Genomic DNA, 27,534 nt, shown 5'->3' with positions numbered 1-27,534 from the left:
TCATTTTTTTTCCTTTAGAATTTCTAGGCTTTTGAGCTAAGAAGGTTGTAGAATCTAAGTTCACAGTGTTTATGTGGTGATATGAGGGTGGGGCAAGGAGGACACATCTCAAAAAAGAATTTAGGAGCAAATAATTGAATTCTTCAGGGGCTTCCCTGGTGGCGCAGTGGTTGAGAGTCCGCCTGCCGATGCAAGGGACACGGGTTCGTGCCCCGGTCCAGGAGGATCCCACATGCTGCGGAGCGGTTGGGCCCGTGAGCCATGGCCACTGGGCCTGCGCGTCCGGAGCCTGTGCTCCGCAACGGGAGAGGCCACAGCAGTGAGAGGCCGGCGTACCGCAAAAAAAAAAAAAAAAAAAAAAAAAAAATTGAATTCTTCAGATAAAAATTCAGACCCTTCCCCCAAAAAAATGTTTATTGGACATTAGCTACCATCCTCTGTTATCTAATAAAAATGATTAATTTGGCATAAGTGATTGACAGAATAAATTATACACCACATGCCTGGATTTGATTTTCTTTTCCCAGAACTGACCAACTGCATTAGTGGCTTGCTCTGCCAAGAACAAAATAAATATACTGGATTTTATGATAGTTAAATGTTTTTCAACTCGGAGTTTTTTGGCATTTCCTTTACTAGAACACAAGTTATTCAGTATCATATCAAACTGTGCAGTGGTACTGTTTTTTTTACACTTTGAATATTCTTCAAATAGTAGGACGTATAACTTTATATCAGGAAATTGGGCTTTTTGAAATTAAACCAAACTAGTGGGATCTAGTCAAAAAATAATGTTTTTAGCAAAGGAGAGAAATAAAAATCTCACCTTTGAAACTTTGCTTCAGAATTCTTCTTGAATGTTTTTGAAAGTCCACTAATCTTTTTGGTCTAATTCAGTTTGTACATGGACTAACTGTGTTTTGAAAGATTTCAGTGTCAAAAGATGAGGCATTAAACCAATGAAACAAGATCTATTGATTAATTATTTTGAGAGAATAGTGTGATTAACAATACAATTAAGTATAGCATTAAAGATTTAGAGTAGTACAGGATAATTTTGTAACAGTGAGGATCATTGAGAGAACTGGGAGGGAAGCCTTTAGAAAGGACAGACAGTTGTTTGCAAATGTGCCTGAGTGATGTGGAAGGGACTGTGTGACCTCTTTATTCTCTGATTAGAAATAAAATGTTTAACCTCATTTTTCTTGACACTTGTCTTTTCTAGATTGTCAAAAGAGTAGGGAATAGTGAGGAAACCCCGATGATTGGAGACAAAGTTTATGTCCATTACAAAGGAAAACTGTCAAATGGAAAGAAGTTTGATTCCAGTCATGATCGAAACGAACCATTTGTCTTTAGTCTTGGCAAAGGTAAGAGGGTTTTTTTTTTTTTTTTGAGTTGTGTTTTGCTTAGATTTATTGCTATTTATATTATACGGGAGCTAGTGGATCCTGTCCTTGCCAAAAGTGAAGATGTTTTGGAGCAGTAGTTCTCATGGATCCTATCCTTGCCAAAAATAAAGATATTTTGGAGCAGTAGTTCTCAAAGTATGGTCCATGGATCCCTGTGGGGTCCCGGAGATACTTTTAGGGGGTCCATAGTGTCAAAATTATTTTCATAATAATACTAAGATTTTATTTATTTATTTATTTATTCATTCATTCATTCATTTATTTTACTGTGTTGACATTTGCACCGATGGTACCAAGCTGCAATGGTGAATATTTGCTGGAGCCTTAGCACAAATCTAGGCAATGGCACCAAACTATACCATTAGTATGCCCTCACTCACTGTTTAAATAAGAAAAAAAAAGAAGGCCAGTTTCACTTAAGAATGTCCTTGATAAGGTGTAAAATATATTAATTTTATTAAATCCTAATGAGTTTCACATTGTTTTGATATTTTGTGACAGACGGGAAAGCACACATAAAACACTTCTGCATCCCCAACTACAGTAGCTATCTCAAGGGAAAGCACTTGTGTACTTGGCTTTAGTCAAGAGCTGAACTAGCTGCATTTTTTCCATGAAGCACCATTTTTTTTTTTTTTTTTTTTTTTTTTTTGCCGTATGCGGGCCTCTCACTGTTGTGGCCTCTCCCGTTGCGGAGCACAGGCTCCAGACGCGCAGGCTCAGCGGCCATGGCTCATGGGCCTAGCCGCTCCGTGGCATGTGGGATCTTCCTGGACTGGGGCATGAACCTGTGTCCCCTGCATCGGCAGGCAGACCCTCAACCACTGTGCCACCAGGGAAGCCCGAAGCACCATTTTTATTTGAAAGAGCAAACTATGATTATTCAGACTTGATTTTTCCGTATTTGGCAGATATTTTCTTGCAAATGAATGAAGTGAGCCTGTCACTTCAAGGACAACAACTGACAGTATTTGTTGCCATTGAGTTTTCAAGTGAAAATTACAGTTTTGGAAAATTTGTATCTGCTACTCAGAGCTTGCCAGCTTCCCAAAACTTAAAAGACTTCTGTTGAGATCAATGAGTATTAATGAATGTGATTTTTAAAATATGAAATGAAATGTGTTAACATTTGGAAGATTGTGTGACTCAGTGAACAATATTTTCCCAATGACCAATGCAAGACGTTATAAAATTACGCATGAGTAAAAGGTCCATTTGATGTGTAAGCTAGACCAATGGATTTTAACGTAACATAATATGAAAAGTTCATTGATAACGGTTTCAGATTCCACATTGCAACTAACCTTTATGAAACTACCACTTGTCCAGTTTTGATGTAGTATCAGATTATATTCATAATTATCTGAAAAGGCTATAAAAAACTCCTATCTTTTCTGATTATCTATATGTGCGGGTTTGGATTTTTTCCATATACTTCAGCCAAAAATTGCAACAGATGAATCCAAAAGTAGGTATGAGAATCTGGTTGTCTTTTATTAAGTCAGACACATTTTACATTTGTAAAGTGATAAAACAACGTCACTCTTCTCACTAATTTTTTTCTTTTGGGAAATATAGTTATTTTCCATAAAAATAATTTATGTTAACATATGAGGTTATTGTTATTTTAAATGAACTGGTAAATAACTATTAACAAATTTTTTTAATATGGTAAATATCAATAGATACAGCATACAAACAAAAGGACCTTAGGGTCTTCAATTTTTAAGATGTAAAGGGGTCCTGAGGATAAAAAGTTGAGAACCACTGTTTTAAAATCTTAAATGTGATTTTTTACTAATTTCTTTACAAATGCTTTTAAATGTCTTCAGTTAATTTAGTATTCTTAGTTTTTTTAATCTTGGAAGAAGAATCATACCCCATAGATCAAATTGAACTTTGTGGACCATGTGGCTTGTTGGAAGTTAGTGGCTGAATTACAAAGTCTTTTTACTCTTATCTGCCACAGATATAGCAGACTTCTAGTTTGTTCCCAGATCAAGTGTAGGAGCAAAGGGGCGATCCCCCCCATTCACCACCATGGCTCAATGTTGAAAAATTCCTTTCTTTTTCTGACTCTACACCTTAGTTGAGTTGCTAGCTAAGCAAGGATGCGGGAAAGGAAACAGCAAGTAGCTAAGGAGTTAAACTCTTTCTGCCTCTCTGCCTTCCCTGGTACCCACAGGCATTTCTATGTCCTGGTGACTTCTGCTTCCTGTACAGCTGTACTCTCTCCAAGTTCTAGTGCTGGCTATGCCACTGCTCCCTTCTCCTTTGGGTCCTCAGTGAGTTAATGGCTCATGTGAGATTAATCTTGTGTTCAATAAGATAGCAATCAAAATCAAATACAGATTTTTTTTTCTTAACATAGCAGATAAGGATGACGGTTAACTTAAACTTTTTTTCATTTTTGTTGATGTAAGGATGTGAATTTCCAGGGCCACCAGCATGGCTGTGGCATCATTATTTAATTTAGATGACCTCAGAGTAAATGGCCTCATCAGACCTTTTTGTTCCCACTGCCCTCCGCCTGTGAATTTCTGTCTTGAAGAAGTTGGTAGGTTTAAGATAATAGGTCTCCTCTCAGCAGTTATCTTTGCAAGTAGACTTAAGAATTGCTTCTCTATCCAGATTTTCTCAACAAAACATGCAATGGTGAGTGAGTCTTTCATCTTTCCTAGAATTTTGAGCAGAGAGAAAAGTGGCAACTTCCAATTGACTTGGTACCTATGGCACACCTATCTAGAGATAGTGTTGTCTCATGGGGAGAGCATCCAGCTGGGTGTTGGGAAGCCGGGGTTCCTGTCTTTGCTCTTTCCTGTGGTATATTAACATGAGTAAGCCACCTAACCTTCCCTGCTCTTACAAAAAGGAAGCGTCTGTAGAAGAGCTTTGAGATTAATCCTGAGTCTAAGATTCCATTCTTGTATATTCTGCAAAGAGTACAGGAACAAAAAGTGTAAAGGACTAAACCCAACACAATTACAGAACCTTTAGAGGCCCCCTTAAGATGATAATTAGAAATATGAGACTAGAGCAGTATCCCTCTGGTAAAACTTCTATAACTTAATGTGTTCAGTTGCCTATAAAACAAACATTGGTTAGGCAGTTCATAGTTTTATACCTATATGTTATGGCAGTAGCTACTTCATAACATAATGAAGAAAAATAATATAAATAACTGTAGCACAAATATTGTACATTGAACTCTCTTGATCCCTTATATTGTACCTCTCCCAAGGGAATAAATAGAAATATTTCAGTGGAAAGTCACACTGATTTTGGGGTTCTTTTGTGACTTCAGTATTTAAAATAGAATCATAAGAACTTATCTATAAAAATCGCATTAAAAATACACATACCATATGTATAAATTTGAGGTATACCTACACATTGTTTGTATGTGTGTCTGTTGTTCTTTTTGTACCATCTTTGAAACTCTGTGCTTCACTTCCCTCATATATAAAGTGATGATAATAATAGTATATACAATAACATGTTGAGGATTAAATAAGATATTACACACTGTTGCTTAGCACTCAGCCTAATACATAGTAAGCACTCAAATCTTTTGTTACTGTTGTTGTTACAGTACTGGGATTATTGGCTGGCTTTACAATGGAGTGGCAAGAGCTGTGTTACAGCAGTTTGGGGCCTCACTCCTATTTACTATGCCTGCATACAGACCTTTTGAATGCTTAACCATCTTTTTTAGCCCCAGGAAGTCTGGAAAAACAACAACTGGATCAATCTAAGACAGTTGGTTATCACCACTACAGAATATGTTACAGAAATTAGAATGATGATGGTTTCCCTCACTGGATTTTCTTAACTAAATCTTTGTTTCATGTTCTGAATTCCTAGAACTGTGTCCATAACCCATCTTAAAAGAAGTTGAAATAAGAATGACTCAGGATTTTCAAGTATACTTCCACAACAGGGGTTCTGTTCTTTCCCCTTCCCTGCCTGCAGCAAATATGTTATCACTAAAATTGGGAAGGGATGGGTTTGGGGGCTGAAAGAATTGTATCTACCTCTGTTCTTATAAGTAAATCCAAGGACACTAAAGCTTCACGCCTTCCCCATCTACCCCTATATAAAGGTCTGGTGATTTCTGATAAAAGGCTACTTCAGTGAAGTGGTTTTTTGTGTTCTTCGTATATGACTAACATGGTTGGGAATTATGAAGATAAAAATCCTCTCTCATATTCTCCCCCCAGATTTGAGAAGAGAAACAAACCAGTCATTTTGGATTTTTCACATACCTATACTTCTCTCTTACTATTGAGATTAAACCATAATGAAGTAAATATCAGTGATCTGCTTTTAATGTTAATCTAACCTTATTAGATGCATGATGACCCATGTTTATTGGTAAAAACATCTTTTAATTTAGCAGTCATTAGCATATTGGAGTAAAAGGAAGAAAGTATGTGTTGAAAGACTAATGGCTAATACTTTTTAACTACTTACAGTGCCAGGCAAAGGGCTTAATGCGTTATCTCATTTAATCCTCACACCAATCCTATTATTACTTTCTAGATTTTTTTGTACAATTTATTTAGTATAGTTTAGGTGACAATTAGTCATTAACATCTGTGTATAAGGCTGAGTTTTTTATTGAGGTACTATTTACATATAATAAAACTTAACCCTTTTAAAGGGTATATAGCTTGATGAATTTGGGTAATAGTTGTGTAACCACCACCACAGTCAAAATATAGAACAGTTTCCTCACCCTAAAAAGTTTTCTTATGGACCCAGGGCCATGGAATCACTAATCTGGCTTCTGTTACTATAGTTTTGCCTTTTCCAAAAATTCATATAAATGGAATCATATGTCATCTTTGGCATTTGACTTCTTTCACTTAGCATAACGATTTTGAGATTCATGCATGTTGAATTGCCAAGGAGCATTATACAAGTATGGAAACACCACAATTTGTTCATCCATTCAAAAAATCGGACATTGGGGTTTCCAATTTGGGGCTATTATGAATAATGTAATGAACATTCATATACCTGTCTTTGTGTGGTTATGTTGGGTAAATTTATTTTGGGGTAAAAACCTGGGAGTGGACTTGTTGATCATATGGTAAAACATACGTCTAACTTTATAAGTTACTACCATACTGTTTTTTCAAAGTGGCTGTACCATTTTGCATTCTCACCAGCAGTGTTTGAGAGTTTGTTTTTCACATGCTTGTCAACCATTAGTACTATCAGTCTTTTTAACTTTGGCCATTTTAATGGGTGTGAAATGGTATCTCATTTTGGTTTTCAGTTGCATTTCCCTGGTAACTGGTCACATTGAGGGTATCTTTTCTTGTGCTTAGTGGACATTTGTATATTTTCTTTTGTGAAGTATCTGTTCAAATGTTTTGCCCATTAAAAAAAAAAGTCCTTTTGAGCTGTACTCAACAAGACAAGCACTTAATCAGATGTGTATTTTGCAAGTGTGTTCTCCCAGTCTCTAGCTTGCCTTTTCATTTTCTTAATTGATATTTCAAAGAACAAAAGTTTTTAATTTTGATGAAGTCCACTTTACCAGTTTTTAAAAAATGTTTTAGGTACCTACTATAACCATTTTAGTTTTGGTTTGCTTTGGTTTTTTTGTTTACATATGAGGAAACTAAGGTACAGAGAGAGATTAAGTAATTAGCCCAGAGTTAATATGGTAAAGTGGCAGAGCCAGGATTCAAAGCCAGGCAGTGTCTTTCAAGTTATGTTAGATCTTAAGGTTTAAAACTAGCCTAGGGGCTTCCCTGGTGGCGCAGTGGTTGAGAGTCCGCCTGCCGATGCAGGGGACACAGGTTCGTGCCCCAGTCCGGGAAGATCCCACATGCCGCAGAGCGGTTGGGCCCGTGAGCCATGGCCACTGAGCCTGCGCGTCCGGAGCCTGTGCTCCGCAACGGGAGAGGCCACAACAGTGAGAGGCCCGCGTACCGCAAAAAAAAAAAAAAAAAACTAGCCTAAACACTAGGTATAGAAACAAAGTAGGTCCTGGTCCAGCAGAATTTACTTAGTGCCTGCTGTACACCAGACATTTTTCTTACAGGAATGATGTAGTTAATGAGGTTTATCAAAAGCAAAATTATTGCTATTACATGCTTGGTATTGTGGGCCTAATTCCTATTTTTAAAGTTTTATTTTTATTTGAAGTGTATTTTTTTTCACATATTTTAGGCCTTGACAACGTTTTACAAGTAGTAAAATACACTTACCAGTAATGGGTAACCATGCAGCCAGCTTCTTGTGGGTTGTGGTTTAACCATGTGTTCCCTTTAATTTCTGTTGATACTCTTGCTCCCCCATAAATATATTCTTAACATCTGTTAACTTTTTTTTTTTTAACCTGCAGTTTAGGAGCACTCAGGATTCGGAAAGAAGGCTTTTAGGCCAAAATATTTAATTTTCCTAACCCTCCCCAAAAATGTGAGCCAGAAAGACAGCAAACTTTCAGAAAGTACTTTCTTTGGCTTTACCTGGTACTTTCTAATAGAGTAAGAATGCTTCCAGTTTCATCGCTGAGTGGATATTAAGGAGAAGCTAATTTAGGTAGGGGTGAGAGCAGACTGGGGGAAGCTAACACATTTCTAACTCCATTTAAATTAGATACTGCAGCATGGACCATGTTCCTTTATTGAGTATAATATTGTGGTTTTAAGTTCTTTGGGAAATAAAAAATAAACAAGACATGACTCCTGCCTTCAGGTATCTAGCAGTTTAGCCTGGCAGAATTGATCATTAAGGTTGTCCCAGCACAGATTATTTTCTCCCCGTTTTTGAAATGATAAGCCATGAGGGTGGGGAGAGATCATCTGGTGATCAGTTTCTTAGTAATTAAATAGAGAAATGGCAAAAAATAGAATGTAACATAAGACATATAAACACTTTAAAAGAATCTTAACATATAAACGAGTTTGTTGAATTCATAATCAGATACTTTTGGTAGGGAGTAGGGATGATTATCAGAGCCCTTTTATAAGACATTTAAAAATAAGACTAAATAAAATTTATAAGAGGAAAAAAATACACAGGAAAAACTTTGCTTTATCTAACATAAAAAGAAAGACAATGTCAATATTATCAATGGTTTCAAATGCAAACATGCATTTAAAGGTTAGATAGTCAATAATTTTATCAAGGATGCCAAGACTGTTTATTGAGGAAAGGACAGTCTTTTCAACAAACGATGCTGGGAAAACTAGATATTCACATGCAAAAGAATGAAGTTAGACCCTTACTTTACATCACATACAAAAATTAACTCGAAATAGATCAAAGATATATAAGACTTAAAACTGTATTAGAAGAAAACTTGGAGGCAAAGCTTCCTGACATTAGATTTGGCAATGATTTCTCGGATATGACACCAACAGCAAGGCAGCAAAAGTAAAAACTACATAAATTGGACTACATCAAAATAAAAACTGTGCATCAAAGGATACAATAATGGAGTGAAAAGGCAGCCTAAAGAATGGGAGGAGACTACAATGAGGAGTTCCGGGTAAGATGGCGGAAGAGTAAGACGCGGAGATCACCTTCCTCCCCACGGATACACCAGAAATACAGCTACACGTGGAACAACTCCTACAGAACACCTACTGAACGCTGTCAGAAGACCCCAGACCTCCCAAAAGGCAAGAAACTCCCCACATACCTGGGTAGGGCAAAGCGGAGAGATCCCCACACAGAGGATCGGTGCCGAGCGGCACTCACCAGCCCGAGAGGCTTGTCTGCTCGCCCGCCGGGGCGCGCAGCGCTGGAAGCTGAGGCTCGGGCTTCGGTCAGAGCGCAGGGAGAGGACTGGGGCTGGCGGCGAGAACTCAGCCTGAAGGGGGCTAATGTGCCACAGCTAGCCGGGAGGGAGTCCGGGAAAACTCTGGAGCTGCCGAAGAGGCAAGAGACTTTTTCTTCCCTCTTGGTTTCCTGGTGCGCGAGGAGAGGGGATTAAGAGCGCTGCTTAAAGGGGCTCCACAGACGGGCGCGACTCGCGACTGAAAGTGCGGAGCCCAGAGACGGGCGTGGGACGCTGGGGCTGCTGCTGCCGCTGCCAAGAAGCCTGTGTGCGAGCGCAGGTCACTGTCCACACCGCCCTTCCGGGAGCCTGTGCAGCCCGCCACTGCCAGGGTCCCGGGATCCAGGGGCGGCTTCCCTGGGAGAACACACGGCGCGCCTCGGGCTGGTGCAACATCACGCCGACCTCTGCCGCTGCAGGCTCGCACCGCACTCCGTGCCCCTCCCTCCCGCCCGGCCTGAGTGAGCCAGAGTCCCCGAAGAGGCTGCTCCTTTAACCCTGTCCTGTCTGAGCGAAGAACAGACGCCCTCCGGCGACCTACACGCAGAGGCGGGGCCAAATCCAAAGCTGAGACCCAGGAGCTGTGAGAACAAAGAAGAGAAAGGGAAACCTCTCCCAGCAGCCTCAGAATCAGCGGATTAAAGCTCCACAATCAACTTGATGTACCCTGCATCTGTGGAATACATGAATAGACAACACATCATCGCAAATTGAGGAGCCCGGAGTCAGTGCTGTGCCTCTGAGGTGGGAGAGCCAACTTCAGGACACTGGTCCACAAGAGACCTCCCAGCTCCACATAATATCAAACGGCAAAAATCTTCCAGAGATCTCCATCTCAACACCAGCACCCAGCTTCACTCAACGACCAGCAAGCTACAGTGCTGGACACCCTATGCCAAACAACTAGCAAGACAGGAACACAACGCCACCCATTAGCACAGAGGTGGCCTAAAATCATAAAAAGTCCGCAGACACCCCAAAACACACCAGCAGACGTGGACCTGCCCACCAGAAAGACAAGATCCAGCCTCACCCACCAGAACACAGGCACTAGTCCCCTCCACCAGGAAGCCTACACAACCCACTAAACCAACCTTAGCCACCGGGGACAGACACCAAAAACAACGGGAACTACGAACCTGCAGGCTGCAAAAAGGAGACCCCAAACACAGTAACATAAGCAAAATGAGAAGACAGAAAAACACACAGCAGGAGAAGGAGCAAGATAAAAACCCACCAGATCTAACAAATGAAGAGGTAATAGGCAGTCTACCTGAAAAAGAATTCAGAATAATGATGGTAAAGATGATCCAAGATTCTATTTCCCAGATGCAAAATCTTGGAAATAGAATAGACAAAATGCAAGAAACAGTTAACAAGGACCTAGAAGAACTAAAGATGAATCAAGCATCGATTAAAAACACAATAAATGAAATAAAAAATACTCTAGATGGGATCAATAGCAGAATAACTGAGGCAGAAGAACGGATAAGTGAGGTGGAAGATAAAATAGTGGAAATAACTGCTGCAGAGCAAAATAAAGAAAAAAGAATGAAAAGAACAGAGGACAGTCTCAGAGACCTCTGGGACAACATTAAACACACCAACATTCGAATTATAGGGGTTCCAGAAGAAGAAGAGAAAAAGGGACTGAGAAAATATTTGAAGAGATTATAGTTGAAAACTTCCCTAATATGGGAAAGGAAATAGTTAATCAAGTCCAGGAGGCACAGAGAGTCCCATACAGAATAAATCCGAGGAGAAATACACCAAGACACATATTAATCAAACTGTCAAAAATTAAACACAAAGAAATCATACTAAAAGCAGCAAGGCAAAAACAACAAATAACACACAAGGGAATCCCCATCAGGATAACAGCTGATCTCTCAGCAGAAACTCTACAAGCCAGAAGGGAGTGGCAGGACATAATTAAAGTGATGAAGGAGAAAAACCTGCAACCAAGATTACTCTACCCAGCAAGGACCTCATTCAGATTTGATGGAGAAATTAAAACGTTTACAGACAAGCAAAAGCTGAGAGAGTTCAGCACCACCAAACCAGCTTTACAACAAATGCTAAAGGAACTTCTCTAGGCAAGAAACACAACAGAAGGAAAAGACCTACAATAACGAACCCAAAACAATTAAGAAAATGGGAATAGGAACATACATATCGATAATTACCTTAAATGTAAATGGACTAAATGCTCCCACCAAAAGACACAGATTGGCTGAATGGATACAAAAATAAGACCCATATATATGCTGTCTACAAGAGACCCACTTCAGACCTACAGACACATACAGACTGAACATAAGGGGATGGAAAAAGATATTCCATGCAAATGGAAGCCAAAAGAGAGCTGGAGTAGCAATTCTCATATCAGACAAAATAGACTTTAAAATAAAGACTACTAGAAGAGACAAAGAAGGACACTACATAATGATCAAGGGATCAATCCAAGAAGAAGATATAACAATTGTAAATATTTATGCACCCAACATAGGAGCACCTCAATACATAAGGCAAATACTAACAGCCGTAAAAGGAGAAATCGACAGTAACACAATCATAGTAGGGGACTTTAACACCTCACTTTCACCAATGGACAGATCATCCAAAATGAAAATAAAAAAGGAAACACAAGCTTTAAATGATACATTAAACAAGATGGACTTAATTGATATTTATAGGACATTCCATCCAAAAACAACAGAATATACATTTTTCTCAAGTGTTCATGGAACATTCTCCAGGATAGATCATATCTTGGGTCACAAATCAAGCCTTGGTAAATTTAAGAAAATTGAAATTGTATCAAGTATCTTCCGACCACAATGCTATGAGACTAGATATCAATTACAGGAAAAGAGCTGTAAAAAATACAAACACATGGAAGCTAAACAATACACTACTTAATAACGAAGTGATCACTGAAGAAATTAAAGAGGAAATTAAAAAATACCTAGAAACAAATGACAATGGAGATACGACGACCCAAAACCTATGGGATGCAGCAAAAGCAGTTCTAAGAGGGAAGTTTATAGCAATACAATCCCACCTTAAGAAACAGGAAACATCTCGAATAAACAACCTAACCTTGCACCTAAAGCAATTAGAGAAAGAAGAACAAAAACATCCCAAAGTTAGCAGAAGGAAAGAAATCATAAAAATCAGATCAGAAATAAATGAAAAAGGAATGAAGGAAACGATAGCAAAGATCAATAAAACTAAAAGCTGGTTCTTTGAGAAGATAAACAAAATTGATAAACCATTAGCCAGACTCATCAAGAAAAAAAGGGAGAAGACTCAAATCAATAGAATTAGAAATGAAAAAGGAGAAGTAACAACTGACACTGTAGAAATACAAAAGATCATGAGAGATTACTACAAGCAACTCTATGCCAGTAAAATGGACAACCTGGAAGAAATGGACAAATTCTTAGAAATGCACAACCTGCCAAGACTGAATCAGGAAGAAATAGAAAATATGAACAGACCAATCACAAGCACTGAAATTAAAACTGTGATAAAAAATCTTCCAACAAACAAAAGCCCAGGACCAAATGGCTTCACAGGCGAATTCTATCAAGCATTTAGAGAAGAGCTAACACCTATCCTTCTCAAACTCTTCCAAAATATAGCAGAGGGAGGAACACTCCCAAACTCATTCTGCGAAGCCACCATCACCTTGATACCAAAACCAGACAAGGATGTCACAAAGAAAGGAAACTACAGGCCAATATCACTGATGAACATAGATGCAAAAATCCTCAACAAAATACTAGCAAACAGAATCCAACAGCACATTAAAAGGATCATACACCATGATCAAGTGGGGTTTATTCCAGGAATGCAAGGATTCTTCAATATACGCAAATCAATCAACGTGATACACCATATTAACAAATTGAAGGAGAAAAACCATATGATCATCTCAATAGATGCAGAGAAAGCTTTCGACAAAATTCAACACCCATTTATGATAAAAACCCTGCAGAAAGTAGGCATAGAGGGAACTTTCCTCAACATAATAAAGGCCATATATGACAAACCCACAGCCAGCATCGTCCTCAATGGTGAAAAACTGAAACCATTTCCACTAAGATCAGGAACAAGACAAGGTTGCCCACTCTCACCACTCTTATTCAACATAGTTTTGGAACTTTTAGCCACAGCAATCAGAGAAGAAAAGGAAATAAAAGGAATCCAAATCGGAAAAGAAGAAGTAAAGCTGTCACTGTTTGCAGATGACATGATACTATACATAGAGAATCCTAAAGATGCTACCAGAAAACTACTAGAGCTAATCAATGTATTTGGTAAAGTTGCAGGATACAAAATGAATGCACAGAAATCTCTGGCATTCCTATATACTAATGATGAAAAATCTGAAAGTGAAATCAAGGAAACACTCCCATTTACCATTGCAACAAAAAGAATAAAATATCTAGGAATAAACCTACTTAAGGAGACAAAAGACCTGTATGCAGAAAATTATAAGACACTGATGAAAGAAATTAAAGATGACACAAATAGATGGAGAGATGTACCATGTTCTTGGATTGGAAGAATCAACATTGTGAAAATGACTCTACTACCCAAAGCAATCTACAGATTCAATGCAATCCCTATCAAACTACCACTGGCATTTTTCACAGAAGTAGAACAAAAAATTTCACAATTTATATGGAAACACAAAAGACCCCGAATAGCCAAAGCAATCTTGAGAACGAAAAATGGAGCTGGAGGAATCAGGCTCCCTGACTTCAGACTATACTACAAAGCTACAGTAATCAAGACAGTATGGTACTGGCACAAAAACAGAAAGATAGATCAATGGAACAGGATAGAAAGCCCAGAGATAAACCCACGGACATATGGTCACCTTATCTTTGATAAAGGAGGCAGGAATGTACAGTGGAGAAAGGACAGTCTCTTCAGTAAGTGGTGCTGGGAAAACTAGATAGGGACATGTAAAAGTATGAGATTAGATCACTCCCTAACACCATACACAAAAATAAGCTCAAAATGGATGAAAGACCTAAATGTAAGGCCCGACACTATCAAACTCTTAGAGGAAAACATAGGCAGAACACTCTATGACATAAATCACAGCAAGATCCTTTTTGACCCACTTCCTAGAGAAATGGATATAAAGACAAAAATAAACACATGGGACCTAATGAAACTTAAAAGCTTTTGCACAGCAAAGGAAACCATAAACAAGACCAAAAGACAACCCTCAGAATGGGAGAAAATATTTGCAAATGAAGCAACTGACAAAGGATTAATCTCCAAAATTTATAAGCAGCTCATGCAGCTCAATAACAAAAAAACAAACAACCCAATCCAAAAATGGGCAGAAGACCTAAATAGACATTTCTCCACAGAAGATATACAGACTGCCAACAAACACATGAAAGGATGCTCAACATCTTTACTCATTAGAGAAATGCAAATCAAAACTACAATGAGATATCATCTCACACCAATCAGAATGGCCATCATCAAAAAATCTAGAAACAATAAATGCTGGAGAGGGTGTGGAAAAAAGGGAACACTCTTGCACTGCTGGTGGGAATGTGAATTGGTACAGCCACTATGGAGAACGGTACGGAGGTTCCTTAAAAAACTACAAATAGAACTACCATATGACCCAGCAATCCCACTACTGGGCATATACCCTGAGAAAACCATAATTCAAAAAGAGACATGTACCAAAACGTTCATAGCAGCCCTATTTACAGTAGCCCGGAGATGGAAACAACCGAAGTGTCCATCATCGGATGAATGGGTAAAGAAGATGTGGCACATATATACAATGGAATATTACTCAGCCATGAAAAGAAACGAAATTGAGCTATTTGTAATGAGGTGGATGGACCTGGAGTCTGTCATACAGAGTGAAGTAAGTCAGAAAGAGAAAGACAAATACTGTATGCTGACACATATATATGGAATTTAAGAAAAAAATATATCATGAAGAACATAGGGGTAAGACAGGAATAAAGACACAGACCTACTAGAGAATGGACTTGAGGATATGGGGAGGGGGAAGGGTAAGCTGTGACAAAGTGAAAGAGCGGCATGGACATATATACACTACCAAACGTAAGGTAGATAGCTAGTGGGAAGCAGCCGCATAGCACAGGGAGATCAGCTCGGTGCTTTGTGACCGCCTGGAGGGGTGGGATAGGGAGGGTGGGAGGGAGACACAAAAGGGAGGGGATATGGGAACATATGTGTATGTATAACTGATTAAATTTGTTATAAAGCAAAAAAAAAATAACTTAAAAAATTTTTTTGATTTTCTTAATCAGAAAAAATTATATAATATTCTTCAGAGAGAAGAAAAAAGTACAGTGCATTGCTTTTATACTGGGCTTTGTACACTTTTAACGTTTCAATTCCCTATAGTTAGGTATATATAAAAAGCATTTACACTTATAGATAGATACATTATATATTTGTGTAAATATATATTCTTATTTCAGATTTTGTTGCTAATGGGATAGGAGTACTGAAATTGATAAATTGTGTTTGAGCCGGTAAAATTGAAGTCCAGAACAAGTGGAAGAATAAATTGCGTTTATATATTCTTGGTGTATTATACCTACAGTTAAGACCCTGAAGATCAAAAGATCCCAAAGATCAAGAATCTTTTTTTTTAATTAATTAATTTATTTATTTATTTATTTATTATTGGCTGTGTTGGGTCTTTGTTTCTGTGTGAGGGCTTTCTCTAGTTGGCGGCGAGCGGGGGCCACTCTTCATCGCGGTGCACGGGGCTCTCGTTGCGGAGCACAGGCTCCAGACGTGCAGGCTCAGTAGTTGTGGCTCACGGGCCCAGTTGCTCCGTGGCATGTGGGATCTTCCCAGACCAGGTCTCGAACCCGTGTCCCCTACATTGGCAGGCAGATTCTCAACCACTGCGCCACCAGGGAAGCCCAGATCAAGAATCTTAAAAATGTTTATGCTTTGACCCAGTAACTCTACTTCTAGTAATTGAATCTAAGGAAATACGGTAGAAGCTTGCTTAACCAACTCCAGACTAACTGCTGCTCTCCATTCCACTTGTAGATACACTGAGTGATACTGCTAGTTTCCTATTCTTCACTGTGGCCCTGCACTGTGCTTCAGCCAGTTCAGTGAGCCTTGTCAATGCCCTCCACCCACAGACCACTAGGAACAACTATAGTGAACAAGTTGGGTTTATTACTCATAGGGAGGTAGACTGCACACCGTGGGAAACTGGAAGTGCCTCAGAGTGTTCAAAAGGTCTTTTACAGGATTTGGACTTGTATTAGGTGATTTGGGGAAGAGTTTAAGGAAGAAGGGATTTGCTCTGGATTGGATATTGTTGGGATGCAGGTGATTCTTTGGGTATCTTAGTAAATCTTATCTAGGAGGAGGGCTGACTGGAGTGAGACTAAAGCTGCACCTGTAGAGAAGCAGAAGTCACTCATGTCACCAGGAGAGGGGGATGTTTGGTATTTTGTAGGTGGCACAGGGACCTTGTTTTTTGTCCATGCTCGACAAAATTTTGAAGTGTTCTTGTTTTGTCTCACTTTTTCATGGTCTCAGAGTGACCTTGTCTGATGTTGATGTTTTGTGAGATTGTTATGTCCAACGGGAGAATAACATGGCCTAGCTGTGTGCCCCAGTCCAGCTTCAGAATCACCAAGGCCTAGCTGTAAGTGTCAGGCAGTTTCCAGACATTAGGGTGTGCTTTTTTCTTCCTCAGACTCTTATTAAGAATCAGTCTAAAAAAAAAAAAAAAGAATCAGTCTAAACTTGTTTATATCCATTGTCCTTTTTGTAATTATATAAATTTATTAGATAGTATATAAAACTCTGAAATTAGTGTAATAAGAAATGGGACTTATTTCTGTGAAAACTAAGTTAACATCTTTGGAAAGACTTATTAAAGTGAATTGCTGGGCTTCCCTGGTGGCACAGTGGTTGAGAGTCCGCCTGCCGAGGCAGGGGACATGGGTTCGTGCCCCGATCCGGGAAGATCCCACATGCCGCAGAGCGGCTGGGCCCATGAGCCATGGCCGCTGAGCCTGCGCGTCCGGAGCCTGTGCTGCGCAACGGGAGAGGCCACAACAGTGAGAGGCCCGCGTACCGCAAAAAAAAAAAAAAAAAAAAAAGTGAATTGCTAAAAGCCTTTTTTAAATGGCTATTGAGGGACTTCCCTGGTGGTCCAGTGGCTAAGACTCCAAGCTCCCGATGCAGGTGGCCCAGGTTTGATCCCTGGTCAGGGAACTAGATCTCACATGCCACAACTAAGAGTTCGCACGCTGCAACTAAAAGATCCTGCGTGCCACAACTAAGACCCAGGGCAGTCAAATAAATAAATAAATATCTTTTAAAAAATGGCAGTTGAATTAGGGGTGGGTAAACTCTAGGTGAAATAAGTGGGCCATTCAGAACACATTTTTACCAGAAGGATTCCACATACTGATTGCTTTTTACAAGTGTCTTCTACTTCTTACTTCACTTTAAAGAAATCCATGTTGTAAGTTGCAAATGATTATGCCATAAGTGTGATTTATATAGTAAAGATGATATAGAACTCTTACCACTTGTCACATGCAGACAAGGCCTTGGACTTCTATCATAGGATTAGTGAATTAATATACTTTGATAGGTTTTAAGTTTAAAAAAAGTTTTAGGTTGTATATGTTCATTTTTATGATTCCTCACTTAAAGCAACATTTTAAATTAACCTACAACCATAGTCCTAATGTATCAGGTAAGAGACTTTCATTATGCAAAAAAAAAAAATCATGTGAAGATTTAGGTGCAGAGTTGTTCATTGCAACTTAATAAGAGTAAAAATTTTTTAAAAGCAATTTAAATATTTATTAGTGGGAGTAATGAAATTATGGCATATTTAAAAGATGAAATAGTAAATAGCATATAGTTATTAAAAGTCATGTTTTCAGATATTTAACAAGAAAAATGCTCATATAATGTGAAATGCAGAGTAGGCTACAAAACCAAATAAACTATGATCAGAATTTTAAGAATGTATATATAAAAATTTAATATGTAAACAAAGTATACATACACAATTGGAAGAAAATGAGCCAAGAAATTGACAGTTTACTCCAGATGCTGAAATTTCAGAGGTTTTTTATTCTCTGTGCTTTTATATACTTTCCAAGTGTTCTATAGTGAGTATGTATTATTATTTTTTAAATCAGGGGGAAGTGCTTTTTAAGAAAAGAGACCCAAGATTGGCAGTTTTAGAAATATACCTGTGTTCATATCAGTCTGGCTCTTTGCTCAGCGTGTTTCCTTCAGTGTCTAAAGCGCAGTGTTTAAAAGAAGCTTTAACGTTCCTGAATGAGAAGAAGAGCCAAAGGCATAGGCATGATTTATTCAGCTTGAGGCTCCTGTGGATTTAATAGCCAGGCTGATGTTTCCAACTTCTAAGGCCTAGCATAGGCATCATCTGTGAAGTAAGCTTTTGCTGACTGTTCCAACCCCACCCCAAGGCAAAAGCCCCTGTTTGTACTCTTATGTTAGTGTTCACCATGCTAAAAAAATCAGGGCAGATATCTTTCTGCTCCACTAGCCATACTACATTGCATGTTTCTTGGAAGGAAGAAGGGAACAGCCACCTTTGTATTTTTAGTACCTAGACAGGCCTTTGCTCCAGTAATTGGCTGAATGCCTTGAACAAATGTACAGTAGTAACCCCATAATACAAAGATTTCCTGAAAGAGGGTGTAAGGTATTTGTCTTAAAATATCAGAGTTGAGAGTAAAAAAAAAAGTTGCTCTAAATGGCCCACACTAAAACCATTGCAGTCTTTGAAGAGCATCAGTGACAGTAGAGCAGCCTGTCAACAGCAGACTTTACATTTCATCTGATGATTCTAGACTGTTTTCACATTGGAACCGTGTGTGGGCATATAAATTGATGTAGCCCTTTTGGAAGGGCAGTTGGGCACTATCAAATGGAAAGTGCACATCACCTTTGTACTTCTAGGAATCTACCTTCCAAATATACTTGCACAAAATAGGCAAACATAAGGGACAAAAATTCTTATTAGAGTACTGTTGACAATGTATCTCAATAGTAGAGTGACTGGAATATTATGCAGCCACTGAGAATGAAGTAGATCAGTATGTATTTACAAAGATGATAACTATCCTTTGTTAAATACATATTATATGCCAGGCACTTGACATATTTTATCTAATAATTCTTGGAACAACTATATGGCAGGTACTATTATTATCTACATGTTGAAGTTGAGGAAACTTGCACAAGGTCACACAACTAATATGGGGCCGACCTGGTATTCTAATTTAGTCAGTCTGAAGTTCAAGCAGACTGCACGTCTAACCCCTAAAACGCATATCCTATCTGCTGATGGATAAAGATATCTATATACACATAAATGAATAAATTTTAAACATATATTTATAACATTTCTATATAATTAAAATATATATCTATGTAATGAGAAAACAGTTCAGAACTGAACGTATAGTATGCTGTCATTTGTGTTTTAAATTTTTTTAAAAGCGACAGCACACAGTGGATGGATACAAAAAAAACATAACAGTGGCTTCTTTTAAGGAGGGAATGGATGACCTTTTACCTTTCACTTATATCTTTCTCTCATGTGTGTTTTAATAATTGGCATGTATACCTTATATACACTTCTTTTTTTCTTGCGGTACGCGGGCCTCTCACTGTTGTGGCCTCTCCCGTTGCGGAGCACAGGCTCCAGACGCGTAGGCTCAGCGGCCATGGCTCACGGGCCCAGCTGCTCCGCGGCATGTGGGATCTTCCCGGACCAGGGCACGAACCTGTGTCCCCTGCCTCGGCAGGTGGACTCTCAACCACTGCGCCACCAGGGAAGCCCCCTTATATACACTTTTAACTAAAATAAGTGTATCTGATATTTTGAAAAGTTGTAATGCCTAAGACTAAGCTGAAGTCATGAGTCACAAATGCTTTGTCCATATCTACTTACATACCTTAGTATAGGGTTCCCCTTATTCTAATCATCCTTACTCTAATCCTAACATCAGTTCTCAGTTCAAGATAATAGCTCTCTTCAAAATTCACCTTCTCTGGAGTTCATTGCTTATTACCTGATCTCACTTTGAATACTTAAGTCTTTGACATAGCACCTCAAATGTGTATATTATCCCTTGAAATTTTGTACATTTTCTATTGTTTCCCAAGGATTTGGGACTGCTTATTGTAAGACACAATTACAATTATATAGGTTAATATAGTTCTACAGCTGAGCAGTAAGCTTTGTTTCCTGGAAGTAGGCAAAAAAAAAAAAAATTCTGAGTTCTGCACTCCTTGTGATTTGGCAAAAAAGGACACATATCATTCTGGTTTTTTTAGAAAAACAAAACCCACTTTTTTTCTTACTCTAAATTTTGAGAAGAAATCTGTTTCATGGGCCTTTTTATATAATTTATACTTTTCCGGTTTCTTGTTTGTTGTTTTTGTCTGCCCAACTAAATTATAAGCTTTCTTAGGACAAATTCCATTTTCTATACTATTTTTGTTCCATTTCTGCCTAGAAAACACGCACTTATTCTTATGGTTAAAATTATAAATTAAGCAACAACTGCAGCCCAGCCACATTTCAAAGATGATGTTACTGCCACTTTTCAAAGACTTAGTCTTTGAGCAGTTCAGAAACTGATACTACTTTCATCCTTCTCAGCAGAGAATCTTCTCTGATAGCCCTCAAAAAAAAAAAATCACAATTTATTTCTTAGTGTATAGGTCTTACTGAGGTTTTTTTTAGCCCCTACTTCCTAGCTGAATAGTATGTAAGGAATTGGAAATTTGTTTGAACTTTTGTTTCGTGACAGTTAAGTCTTTTAAAATATGGCCTATAGCTTTCAACCACTTTTTCCTTTCTCCTAGGCCAAGTTATCAAGGCATGGGACATTGGGGTGGCTACCATGAAGAAAGGAGAGATCTGTCATTTACTGTGCAAACCGGAATATGCATATGGCTCGGCTGGCAGTCTCCCCAAAATTCCCTCGAATGCAACTCTCTTTTTTGAGGCAAGTATGTGTGTGATGTTGCCTTGTTAGCATCTGCTCTACTATAGTGCTGGCTCCAAAGCAACAGGCAGTGGAACAAGGAGCTGAGCTTGCTATTGAGAATCAGATCCAACTTATTTATTTTGGAGCTTGGCTTCTTGAATTGTTTCCCACAAACCCAAGGGATGTGTGCCAGTGCTTTCTTAGAAACGTGTCTCTGGCAGAAAACGGTCATATCCAAATAAACAGAAGACAACAGGCTTAGAAATAAAGGTTCTGGTCAGTGGTATGAGTTATGACATACTCAAACCTGATCAGAAGACAGGATGGAAATGTGGGAGATACATGTTGAAATATACCTAAAGCTATAAAGCAAGTTGTAAAGCTATTTTCATATTACAGAGGTTTATAAGTGTCACAGATCTCACTTCCTCATTAGAAGCAGTAGATGGTGATAAAATGGTATTCATCTTGTGTTGAATTATACATATTTGGCCATACTTAATTAAAAAATTAAAGAGGGGAGATGCCTAAAACATTGTAGCTAGGTAAAATACACCTTTAGTTGGTTGTAGGCCTGATTCATAAGATTTAGTCTTAATTTTAAGAAGGGGATTCCATGAATCTGGGGTGAAAAAGTGGTGGCCTCTAGAGTCAGACAAAATAGTCTGGGCCAGCACTGTGTCACTCTGGCTTTTTGCCCACAAGGCAGTTTTCCTAGTATTTCCTGTCTGTCTTTGCTCTGCAGCCCCACAGGATGTAGTCCTAGACATTATCATTACATGAAGTTTCTTTCCAGGTATTGAAAAGTGCAGTGTTCTTTTTTCCCTACTTTTCCAATAACCAAGAAGCATAGATCAATATAAAACAGAGTTTTATTTTGTAAAATGAAAGGAGAGTGGTTGCCCTTGCCTTTAAGTATGTTAAATTGGCTTTTTTGGTCGTTCTCAGTCAGATCCCTTTTTCCTTTTTCCTTTCTAGATTGAGCTTCTTGATTTCAAAGGAGAGGATTTATTTGAAGATGGAGGTATTATCCGAAGAATCAAACGGAAAGGAGAAGGTTATTCAAACCCAAACGAAGGAGCGACAGTAGAAAGTAAGTACTGCTGCGAGAGGGAACTGGTCCTTAAAAGTTGGGTTCCAATTATGTGGATGAAATGGAGATTTCGTTTTAAAAAATCTGTTTATGAAAATAAATATATTGAATATATATCTCTTAATAGTTTTAAATTCAACATTTTTTAAAAAGTGACTTCATTTAGTAAATATTCATTCAACCTATGTGTGCCAAGAAATGTACCAGCCTCTTCAAACTCAAAACAATGAGTAAAAGGTAAGCCCATCCATCAAGGAATTCTTAGTCTGTGGACTCCTTGGTGTGCCAACAGCTATATTAGTTGCCTTATATATTATTTATTTATTACTCACAATAACCTTTTGAGCTATGATTAATTATCCCTAGGTGAGAAAAGTGAGTTCAGAGAAGTTATGTAAATTACCCAAGGTTACAGAGTTACTAAATAGAGTAGTAGATTGTAATGCCCGTCAGGGCTATCAAACCCATTTCACTGGCTGTCATCAAGATAAAAAACAGTTCATCATTTTAGTTAGATCAAAACAGGAGAATAGTTTATTCTGTTCTGTGTCAGGAGACCTGGGTTCAAGCTCTGCTTTTGTCATTTATTAAGTGACCTGCAGCTATTCCATTTTCTTCATTTGCTAATAAGTTGGATATAAGGACAGGACTGAGGACTGGGTCAACTGAGCACCCGTCCACCCTCCCAGAGGGAGGTGTACACACATTGTGTGTACACTACTTGTTACTTTATATTCTAATCAGCATCTGCCCATTTCCCTAGTATACAGTGAGTGCTGGAGGACCAGAATCTTTCTTCATATTTTTGTTTCCAGCATCACCTAGAGCCTTACACACATTTGTTGTTCAGTAAATGCTTTCTGCATGGATAAATGTTTGCAAGATGGCATTTACTGAGTTGAAGTACTTCAAAAAAGACAGTAGTGAGAAAACATAAAGAAATACTTCCATTTAAAAAAATCAAGGGAGGGCTTCCCTGGTGGCGCAGTGGTTGGGGTCCGCCTGCGAATGCAGGGGATGCGGGTTCAATCCCTGGTCTGGGAGAGCAACTGGGCCCGTGTGCCACGGTGAGGAGTGGCCCCCGCTTGCCACAGCTGGAGGGGACCCGTGTGCAGCAGCGGGGATCTGATGCAGCCAAAGATGAATAAATAGAACAAATAAATTAAAAAAAAATTTTTTTAAGTTATAAAAAAAAAAAAGGGAATTCCCTGGTGGTCCAACGGTTAGGACTCAGCACTTTTACTGCTATGGCCCAGTTTCAAGTCCCTGGTTGGGGAATTAAGATTTTGTAAGCTGTGTGGCGCAGCCAAAAAAACTTTTTAAATTTTAAAAAGAAAGAAATACTTCCCTTAAAAAATCAAATCACTGGGCTTCCCTGGTGGCACAGTGGTTAAGACTCTGCCTGCCAATTCAGGGGACACGGGTTCCATCCCTGGTTCAGGAAGTTCCCACATGCTGCAGAGCAACTAAGCCAGTGTGTCACAACTACTGAGCCTGTGCTCTAGAACCCGTGAGCCACAACTACTGAAGCCCGCGCACCTAGAGCTGGTGCTCTGCAACAAGAGAAGCCAGTGCAATGAGAAGCCTGCGTACAGTAGCCCCCACTCACCACAACTAGAGAAAGCCTGTGTGCAGTAACAAAGACCCAACACAGCCAAAAATAAAAATAAATAAAATAAAAAGAATTGAAAAAAAATCAAATTACTAAATAAGGATGGCAGGCAGCGTGAACTATTGATATCAATATAAAAGGCCTAAAGAGTTCATTTTTAAAATGTAAACTAGAATAGTTGATTTTCTCATCTTTAATGTTGCGTATTGAACCACAACATTATTTTACATTCTACTTTGAACGCATGTTTCATTTCCACGAATCTGGCAAATTAGTTCAAATTTAGTTTTTTTTTTTAATTGGAAACAGTTATAAATAGTATTACTGTTCTATTGTAGTTAAAGTGTTTAGATAGTTATCACTCTTGATAAGTTTTAGAATAAATGAAGAAGAGCTCAGGTGTATAGTGTTGGAGAAATACCTGGACCAGGAGCTGGAAGATAGGGTTCAGGCTTTGGCCCACTCTAACTAGACATTGCCTCTCTGGCATCAGCTTCTTTCCTGTCCAGTGACGCAGGGGTAGACGCCTTAATTTCTAAGGTCCTACTAGCCCGAAAAATTCCTGATAGAATTCTAAATGTTTATGAAAGTTATAGGAATGATAGAAAATTCTCCTCAATATATTAACAAGCACTTAAAAATCTTGTCTATAACATGTATTTTAAATTTTTATTATGAAAAATTTCAAACATATACAGAAGTAGAGGGTTTTTCCCCCTGTGATACAGTGACTCCCCAGATTTAACAATTTATATATTGTAAAATTGGAGGTTTTTATCAACTAAATTAAAAGGAAAAACTTCCCAGCTATAGGCAATACCACAAAACTACCACTGTAGAGTTAACTTTGGAGCAGGCTAAATTAAATCAAATCTTGCTTTTGGTAATATTTTCAATTGGAGTCATTTTTTAACTTTTCATTTTGAAATAATTTTTGACTTATGGAAAAGTTGCAGAACTAGTACAGAGAATTTCCTTATATGCTTCACCCAGCTTCCCCTAATGTTGACATCTTCCTTAACCACAGTACTTTCATCAAAATCAGGAAATTAACATTGATTCAGTGCTATTAACTATTCTACAAATCTTATTTGAATTTCACCTGTTGCCACACTGATGTCCTTTTTTAAGTCCACCATCAAATTCAGGATCCAACATTGTAATTTAGTTGTCATGTCTCCTTGTCTCCTCCAATCTGTGACAGTTGATCAGTCTTTGTGTTTTTCATGACTTTAACACTTTTGAAGTTAAAGTTAAATAATTGAAGGCCAATTATTGTAGAATATCCCTCAATTTGGGTTGGTTTGATGTTTTCCCCTGATTAGATTGAGGCTATGCATATTTGGAAAAATACATAAGTGATGTGCCCGTCTCAGTTTATCATTATCAGGAAGTACATGACATTGATGTCTCATTACTGTTGATGTTAACTTGGGCCACTTGGTTAAGGTGGGATCTGCCATGTTTCTCCACTGTGAAGTTACTATTTTTCTCTGTCTAATTACTAAGTATCTCATTGGGAAGGAAATACTTGGAAACTATGCAGATAACCTCTTTTACATCACACCTTCACACACTAATTTTAGCATCCATGAATGATTTTTGTATGCAACAGTTATTACTATGGTATTTGCCTAATGGTGATTTTTCTATGTCCACTGTTTCTTCTACATTTAATTAGAATCCTGCTGTAAGGAAGAGCTGCCTCTTCTCCCCTGTTTATTCAGTTGTTTATTTGTATCAGTACTGACCCATGGATGTCATTTTATTCTGTAGGTTATTATTCATTACTATTCTTATTTATTTTGTTGCTCAGATTGTCCCAGATTTGGCCATTGGAAACTCCTTCAACTTGGCTCTTCGGTCCTTTCAACATTGTTTCTTGAGCACTTTCTTACTTATGACACCACTAGATGTTTAGGGCTTATTTGGTAATTTTCCTGCCCCCGGTCTGGAATCAGCCATTCCTCCAAAGAGCTGATTCCTTTTACTGGAGAATGGTATTTAGAAATGAAGACCTGGGTGCTAGGTATACTCATGCTATGGAATGTTATTGCTTCTAGAACCTCTTAACAGAGCTAAAAAATACATATATCTCGACATGCATATATACACATTCTATGTGTACTTCTGTATTAGTCTGTATATATATATTAAAAACTATGAGTACATACTGACACTTTCAGTTTCAGCCCACCACAGATTTGTTTTAGCTACCTCTCTTTGCTTCTTTCAAATTGCTTTCTCCAACAGTGAGAAACCTGGCTCTCATTATCCACAGTATATTTATTTATTTGCTCAATCATGGTATATACAGAAAGTAGTTTCAGAATTGCTAACCCATACCCCTGTGAAAAACAAATTTCCTGGGACTTCCCTCGTGGTCCAGTGGGTAAGACTCCATGCTCCCAGTTCAGGGGGCCCGGGTTCAACCCCTGGTCGGGGAACTAGATCCTGCATGCATGCTGCAACTAAGAGTCTGCATGCTGCAACAAAGATCCTGCATGCCGCAACTAAGACCCAGTGCAGCCTAAATAAATAAATTAAAAAAAATTTTTTTTTCCTAAGTAGGAAATATCTGAGTATACTTCCTTTTGTCATTAGCCTATAGCATACATTGAAAACACTGTTTTCCAACTTAAGTTAGTTCTTTCATCCTCATTCCCTTCAGTATGGTTATGTTATTCATTTGTAATATGGTTAAGTTCATTTGTTATGTTTACCTTCCATTGGGGTTCCCCCCACACTCTGGTAGGTTTTAATTATTTATTTGTTTTTTTGGTGTATGAAACATTACCATGATTCTAGACGATACAAAAAGATATACTCAGAAGTGTTATTCGCCCCCTCATCCCTACTAACCTGTTCCCAGTTTCTCATTATTTCCACTCTGTTCCTTCCTACCTCCTATAGGTAACCAATCTTATTAGTTCCTGGTTTATTATTGTATTTTTTTGCAGAAATGAGCAGATACATGTATTTTTATGTCCCCTTTTTGCGTGAAGGATAATATACTATGAGTAGAATTTTTAATGTATGTGAATAATCCTTTATATAATTTTATTTTTTCTGTTTCTAAATGTATTAAGAAAGGGCAATGACTAATTTTTTTTGTCTCTCATCTTGTTAGATTGTACTTTCCTGGGAAATTTTAGAGTAAATGGTTTATTCTTACTTTTTCTCCCGAAAGCCCTTTTTGGTTTTCCAGAACAAATCAATTTGATAAAAATTTATTGTATTGTCACTTATCAAGGTTAAGGTATCCTGCTTTCCCTCTTTGAGACCAGTTAGCTCTGTGTGGGAGGAGGACAGAAGGTTGACTCAAAAGTGGTCTCTGTCAGAAGCCAAGATCACCTTGTTCCTTTTGAAGTCTACTCAGTCTTTACTACTGGTTTGCCTTTTTTTTGTACGAGCACCCATCTACTATTAGATTCAAAACCAAGTAGAAATCCTAGAACTAAAGCCAGTTCCACAGTGAAAGAAAAACTATAGACAGTGATCATCCATTATGATATGTCATTATAGATACACAAGAGTGACCAAGTTTCTGTCATTTCTGTGTAAAG

General features: G+C 38.3%; 1 protein-coding gene across 7 annotated transcripts in view; it reads left to right on the top strand.

Moving 5' to 3' along the window:
- Positions 1-27,534, top strand: part of FKBP5 (FKBP prolyl isomerase 5) — a 113,203-nt gene that overhangs the window by 49,458 nt on the left and 36,211 nt on the right. For all 7 annotated transcript variants that reach the window (XM_081245336.1, XM_081245335.1, XM_081245331.1 and 4 more), the window contains 3 exons: positions 1,226-1,370; positions 21,139-21,281; positions 22,242-22,356. In XM_081245336.1, the coding sequence (XP_081101462.1) occupies positions 1,226-1,370; positions 21,139-21,281; positions 22,242-22,356 (403 nt within the window). The remainder of the gene's footprint in view (positions 1-1,225; positions 1,371-21,138; positions 21,282-22,241; positions 22,357-27,534) is intronic.

Source organism: Mesoplodon bidens (assembly GCF_964165515.1).
Source record: "Mesoplodon bidens genome assembly, chromosome: 10".
NCBI classification, from domain to species: Eukaryota; Metazoa; Chordata; class Mammalia; order Artiodactyla; family Ziphiidae; genus Mesoplodon; species Mesoplodon bidens.
The sequence above is the reverse complement of the archived record's forward strand: the minus strand, read 5'-3'. Positions and strand labels throughout refer to the sequence as shown.